General features: G+C 40.0%; 1 protein-coding gene across 2 annotated transcripts; it reads right to left on the reverse strand.

Moving 5' to 3' along the window:
- Positions 1 to 242: 242 nt before the first annotated feature.
- On the reverse strand, positions 243 to 6,560 carry LOC139423054 (IGF-like family receptor 1). 2 transcript variants are annotated; one of them, XR_011635792.1, is made up of 8 exons: positions 6,008 to 6,560; positions 5,701 to 5,893; positions 5,540 to 5,579; positions 5,152 to 5,269; positions 4,879 to 4,980; positions 4,537 to 4,701; positions 2,453 to 3,637; positions 454 to 1,403 (listed from the first exon to the last, which is right to left on the reverse strand). XR_011635792.1 is itself a non-coding variant. In XM_071174663.1 (7 exons), the coding sequence occupies exons 1-7, from the start codon at positions 6,114 to 6,116 to the stop codon at positions 3,315 to 3,317; spliced, it is 1,050 nt and encodes a 349-aa protein (XP_071030764.1). In that variant the 5' UTR covers positions 6,117 to 6,512; the 3' UTR covers positions 243 to 3,314. The 2 variants fall into 2 exon arrangements, 1 of the variants encoding a protein (XP_071030764.1); XM_071174663.1 differs by having other exon boundaries at positions 243 to 3,637; positions 6,008 to 6,512.
- Between the last annotated feature and the right edge of the window lie 704 nt (positions 6,561 to 7,264).

A 7,264-nucleotide genomic window follows, 5' to 3' on the forward strand; every position in this document is an offset into this window, starting at 1 on the left:
CTTCCCAAATTAATATGGAACCTTCAAAAACACATGGAGCAACTGAGAAAATAAATGACTGAGGATATACTAAACATGTCTGGTAATGACATTTAATTCAAAGTAAATGTAAATTCTTTATTTTTATGTAGTAGTGTGGGAAAGCCATATGTTCAGTTCATGCCTCTGATTTCAGAGTTCAACAAAGCCAACAACTGCTTCATGTGTGCCACTGATAAAGAACCTGGATGTGGCCCAAAGACTGACTGGGTTAGTAACTTTATTTAATATTTTGACAACAGTGACGGCATGTAAGACAATTTATGATATAACACAATGGACGGCTAATTCGTCATACTGCATTGATATTTTATATTATTTATAACGTGTTACACTTTGTTTTGTTTTGATTTAATATTTTGCATGCCAACTGAGGTTCAATGTGCTGTGCCTAGGAATGAAGACAAAAGAGTTCAACAGAGTAAAGAACACAAACTGGAAGTGCAGTCTTTGTTGGTGAAATGGTGAAATGTTTCATACTTAATTGAAGTTAAGTGTCTGTTGACATGTTGGAAAAGATTAAAGGTCTACAATTTGTTCAATTTGTCAGTATAACATTTTTATTCATTGATTTTCTAGCCACCATTACTGTGGTTACATGTTCAGTATATGTATTGACCAGCAAACCTACTGCAGCCTACCTCACTAACTCCCTCTCCATCCCTGCTTTGGACAATTAATAACATGACTCTCGTACTTTGCCCCTTTCCTTTATGGTTGATATTAACGACGAAAGGAGATATTATCTGTCTCTCTCCTATTGTGTACCAAATACACAATAGGAAAAATAAAAAACTGGGAAAATAAGTACTTAGAACGACCAACTATTGTAGATAAACATTAAAGAAAAGGGTAAACACTGGACTGAACCCCCTAATTGTCAAACTAATAATAATGTACAACAATATAGAAGATACATGACTAGAGGTTATGCAATATGGGTGTATATCCACTGCATGCTTCTTAGGTGTGTAATTGACATGACCAAGGAGCTATTGCAAATGTGAAATTATGAAAAAAGGTACGTTACACCACGTGATTTTACAGTACACAAACAAGAGTGTGCAATATAGAAGGGTAGTCAGCGGACATTAGGTCACATGACCAAGGAGCTATTGAAATTCTACATTTTTATAAATTCATGTAAAACCATGTAAGATTAAAATGGACAAACTAAAGGTTGTGCAATGTGTAGGGACACTGAGTGGACATTCTGAACCTTGTTTGAAGTCACATGACCAAGGAGCTATTGAAATTCAAACCCCCGAGCTGACAAGGTACAAATCTGTCGTTCTGACCCTGAACAGGCAGGTAACCCACTGTTCCTAGGCCGTCATTGAAAATAAGAATTTGTTCTTAATAACCTGTTAAGTCTACCCCTTCCTTTTTCGAACATTCTGTTAAAAATCGCACAACTTTTCAGCAACCTGCTACTCATGCCAGGAATATAGTATATGCATATGATTAGTATGTGTGGATAGAAAACACTCTGAAGTTTCTAAAACTGGTTAAATCACGGCTGTGACTATAACAGATCGTGCGTTTCATCGAAAAACGCAAGAAAAACTGCTCTCTGAAAGCTAAAAATTATTTCCATGCGTCACTTTCATGGGTTGTTAAAAGGGCACAAAATGAATTATGGATCTGCATGCAATTCCTACAGATTCCACACGATGTCGCCATTGTCGTCATTTTCCAGCGAGTTTTTTCTTGGTAAATCCAACTAACTGGATTCAATTTCTTCCGGTCTCCACCAGGATGTTTTGAATGTGCACATTGGCAGCCATTGATTTGCAGACGAGGAGCTATTGAAAACACATCGCCCTGTAATCATTTTGATAGATTATAAACGTTTACTAATACCTAAAGTTGGATTACAAAAGTATTTCGAAGTGTTTTGTGAAAGTTTATCGTCGACTTTTTTAATTTTAAAAAATGACGCAGCGTTTAAAAACGATGTTTTTTTCTGAATGACACAGCTTCCATAGAAAGCTATTTTGGGTATATATGGACCGATTTAAACGAAAAAAACACCCAATAGTGATGTTTATGGGGCATATAGGAGTGCCAAGAAAGAAGCTCGTCAAAGGTAATGAATGTTTTATATTTTATTTCTGCGTTTTGTGTAGCGCCGGATAAGCTAAATCTTTGTTTACGTCGCATTCAGGCATTTTGAGGTGTTGCATGCTATCAGATAATAGCTTCTCATGCTTTCGCCGAAAAGCATTTTAAAAATCTGACTTGTTGGCTAGGTTCACAACGAGTGTAGCTTTATTTCAATACCCTGCATGTGCATTTTGATGAACGTTTGAGTTTTAACGAGTACATTTAGCATTTAGCGTAGCGCATTTGCATTTCCAGGTGTCTACTTGAGACATCTGCGTCTCAAGTAGGAGCAAGAAGTGTTCTTAACTGACTTGCCTAGTTAAATAAAAATAAAAAAGCCCCAACCAGGGAAACGGATCCCAATCAAACGTGTTGTTTATCTTATAACTTGTCCTTGTGGTAAAATGAAGCACGAATTAAAACTACGGATCTCAGAGCATCATAGCACCATTAGGTGCAAAAACTCAACATACCCAGTTGCGGCACACTTTTTGGAAGTGAACCACCCGATTTCGTACTTACGTTATTTCGGCATCGAACACGTCACCCTCACTAGGAGAGGGGGGTGGGGGGGACCTCGACAATTTATTGTTAAAACGAGAGGCTGCCTGGACTTTGATCTGAAGCCATTTTTGTGATTTTACAATTCATTGTATAGGTTGGTAGGCCGATGTAGCAAAATTGTATCTATGATTCATGTTTTTGTATGTTCTATATATATCTGAAAATGAACCAACGATATCAAGCCACACCCGGTCATGATTACAGACACGTGTGTGTCCTTTGACACTATATAAACTAGTCACCCCACCGTGTTTGTCATTATACCCTGATGAAGACAGCTTGTCTGTCGAAACGTTGGTTATTAGGTTATTACATTATTGCATCTGAGCTACTAGAGTGTGCGGCTCCTCTTTTTCAGGACACCGGGGTTAACATCCCTGCTTTAAGTAATAAGTGCCATGTTATCACAGTTAAATATCTTATTTGAACCGTAATGCAAAAGAACAGTGTTCCCAATCACTGCCTTGGGACTTTGGGGTCCCCAAGGAAAGCATGCCTCCTACTGGCCCTCCTGTTATATCTCAGTGCCTTTGCAGGTGGTAGAGACTTGTGATTGTATCTGGATGGAGCCATCTTTTCCGGACCCAACACAAAACACACCCAGACTAGACAACCTTAAACAAGGTGAGTTTGGTGAGCACCACCACTGCGTCGTTCCGGTCCATCTCTCTCAGCAGCCTGGCCAATTGTCCTACAGTCCAGTCTGGGTGCTTGGTGGTGACCCCCTCCAGCACGGCCCTCAGGGGGCTCTTGCTGTCCCTCATGGAGTAGGTGTAGGTAATCCAGGTGGCGGGGAAGGAGCAGCGAGATGCTAGGTGGCTGGTGTTCTTCACCCCAGGGATCTCTGGGTCCAGCAGGATCACAAGCTCCTCTAGAACATCCAGGTTGTCCAGAACCGTCTGCAGTGGCGCAGACTGGAGGTCAGGACCTGGTGAGACGAGGGGAAATATCACTAAGGGTGAGTTACGCGTCTGTAATGCTGACTTGTGTCAAACTAGAGCCAAATGCGTAAATCATGAACTAATGGGCTGTTCCACGAAATGAGTCCCTTTTGGGTAGTGTAACTTGAAGGAGAAAAACCTGATTTCACATAATTTTAACATTATATCATGAGCACACAGTCACCTTAATAAAAAACATGTTTTCCCATCTCAAGAGGTTCAATAAAATAATTACTATATTAAGTGCCATATAAAGTAACAGGGATGACGATTTCATCTTAAATCAGCTATGAATCCCCTTTGACAGGGGGAATGTAAGCTTATGTGTAACAGGGAGGGGGAATTGAATGTAAGCTTCACAACGTAAATTGTTGAGTAACAGGGTTGACTTGTTATGCTCAACCCACTCAGTTTTCAACCTCAAAACACCAGAAAATGTACAAAAAGAGTAGAACCAGCTCACCTGCTTTTACACTATAATTTGACTATTAGATGTTTAATGTTTCTTTTGAAACAATTATTTTAAAAGGAATAGTTGAAAGTCTTTTCAGTCTTTATTCATATGAAAGACCTGATTTATTTAATTATCCATGTGGTCTATATTAAAGGGCACTTCATTTAATATAGCAGGCATTTCAAATTCAATATTGGTGCACATTTTCTACTTAAAATATGAAAGACACACAAAAGGGACCCATTTCATGGAACCACCCAAATGTCATGGGAGATTTGAGCTGAAATTTGAGTGCCGTGTTAAAACCTCAAGAGCCTTTTGGCAACTTATGGAAGAATAGTGATGTAGAGGTACTAGTAATACCAATGAATAACAGACTGGTAGTAGCTCTATTAGTAATAGAACCATCAGTAATAGCACTTGATAACTCACTCAAAATGTCCTCTAGGTTCCTTGTCTCTGACTGTAGGAGAGCAACCTCTTCATTGACAGCTGCTGTTCTTCTACTAGTCCATGACTGTTGGTTGGTATACAGGATATTGTCTGATGGGAGGCAGTCTTTAAGGCTGACCATGAAGCATGGCTTATTCTCCTTACCTGTGTCAAACCACACCCATTCAAAAACAGGACAGGAAAAAATAGCTTTTTACACAGAGTAAGGTAAGTGGAAGAGTTAAAGCGGTTTTAAGCAAACATGTCAAACCAGATGTTCTGTGTTATGCATTGACAGGTTGACATTTTTAAATTCTGCCTAATGCTCATCATTCTGCTCACCTCTGATGCAAAAGGCTCTTGATCTTCCCCTTCTCTTCTTAATATAGATGAATAAGAGAAATGCAAGTACAGAGAAAACCAAGATGACAGTAAGCACTATCCCTGAAAGAACACAGAGGACCGTGGCAATGAGCAGTTAGACATGTTCAGCAGTATCCTAACAAAGCAGTTTAGTCATATTTTTGAATGTTGAAGGACTGGTATTATCAAACTCAGTACCTTCTAATATTACTTCTACTATTGATCATATTTGTGGTTTGGGTTGTAACTTACATGCAGTCTTATGGTTGACGTCTGGTGGTCTGATGGTTTGATCAGTGTGTTTGGCTGTGGTGGGATTTGATGTTGACATTTGGACCTTTAACGCTGTTGACTGTTGCACCTGTTGAGTCTAAAATTGATGTGAAGTCAACATATTAACTATGTCATTCCTAATTGAATACGTTTGTTTTGTTTTCTCTTTTCCCTATTGGGAAGTCATTGACCAAAATTAAAAACATTTGTGAATTACTGGCCTCCCTGGGTCACTGTCTGTTGATGTAGTTTGAGTCTACAGAAGAATAACTGCCATGATAAGTTTGAGAGTGGACTTCAAGGTCTACCACGCAAATGCTCTTAACTAACTAGAATCATCAGCTTCATCATCATAGATTAAACTCACCGTAGTACCCAGGACTCCTTCCCGACAGCCTGTCTGGTCCCTAGATAAAGGGTTTACAGTTAAACATGTTACTCAACCATCCAGAACCAGATGAAAAACAATGGGCATCCTTTTTTTTCCTGTCAAGGTTTGAAGCTATCCCAGACTGAATTTGCGCTCACCTCGATCCGCAGCATTGCGTGTCTGTCGTGATGTTGCATTCGGACAGCTTTTGATTAGTTGGGGGGCAGCTAGAACAGGGTTGGCATTTCACGAAACTCCCATTATTGAAGGTCTGGGCGGCACATTTCCGATATGGTATTTCCGACCTCCCCCCATCATCATGCATGCCACAGTTTGGACTAAATTCGTGCCCTGGTCAAAAAAATGTATATTTGTTTGTAGACTACAAGTGTGTGCTGTGCACAGACAAACATCAAAACGTATCAACATCAAATAAAGATGATCTTTTCCGCATGTCGAGCTCACCTGGTTGGATCGGATGCTGTGGATGTTGATGACATGGCACACATTTATTTCTCGACTCATCCCAAAATGTATCCAAGTCATCAGAGCAATTATCAGAATAGTGGCCCATTTTGTTAAGAGAAGCCTGCGGCTCCCGAGTGGCGCAGCGGTCTGCACTGCGTCTCAGTGTTGGAGGCGTCCCCACAGACACCCTGGTTCACAACCGGCCGTGACTGGAGTCCCATAAGGCAGCGCACAATTGGTTTGTTTGTTTCAGTATTTTTAGACTGTCTAGACGAAATGTCATACTACTTCTGGCCAGACAGGATCAGGGCTACATAAAGTAGGAGGTGTTTCGCTCGATCGGCTGTTTTCTCTGGTGGTATAGTTTCAGCGCGGAGGCGCGGAGACGCGAGAGGGCTCACTCTCGCCAAAATCTGTCTTGAATCAGCCCAATTCGAATAAAATACAGACTTAAGCTGTTGTTGCCTGCCTTCCCGCCTTTGGAACAAAGACTCATAATGTTAGAGCGGAAACATGAGCATCTCGTCGTTATATACTGAACGCTGGTTTCAGCCCCATGCAAATTGGAAAGGAAAGTGGGTGGGTGCACAGCGCACTGACATGATGCTGGATTGCACTAAAGTAAATTGATGTTACGTAAAAAATTATATAATTACTCCTGTCTAAATAAAATAATTTAAAATACTTAACCGGAGAGCATGACATCATAAGCTTATTTTTTGTTGCTGTGGATTGTTTCAAATCGGAAATGTGTTTAGGAAGTCCCGATTTGGGTAGTGCATGGGTGGCAGTAGGTCTAGCTGATTGAGTTGCAGCTGTCAGTGAAAAGCGTCTAAAACATGTGTGAACATAATGTGTCTTGGGTATAATGTAAAATGTTGCATCAAGAAGAAGGGGAGGGGGGTGTGGCGAAAATATGGTCCTGATGGTCTCTCTCCAGGATGCATGCATATGTAGGAAAGTGCCCATTTGGCAGTGTTACTTCTGATTGTCTTAACTCAATAGGTACACCACTAATACAGTGTATTTGGAAAGTATTCAGACCCCCCGACTTTTTTCACATTTGTTAGGTTACAGCCTTATTCTAAAATTGATTAAATACTTTTCCCCCCTCAATAATCTACACACAATACCCCATAATGAAAAAGCAAAAACAGGTTTAGAAATTTTAGCAAATGTATTAAAAAAATAAAAAATATAACATTTACATAAGTATTCCGACCCTTTACTCAGTACTTTGTTGTAGCACCTTTG

This window comes from Oncorhynchus clarkii, chromosome 2 (genome assembly GCF_045791955.1).
Source record: "Oncorhynchus clarkii lewisi isolate Uvic-CL-2024 chromosome 2, UVic_Ocla_1.0, whole genome shotgun sequence".
Taxonomy (NCBI): domain Eukaryota; kingdom Metazoa; phylum Chordata; class Actinopteri; order Salmoniformes; family Salmonidae; genus Oncorhynchus; species Oncorhynchus clarkii.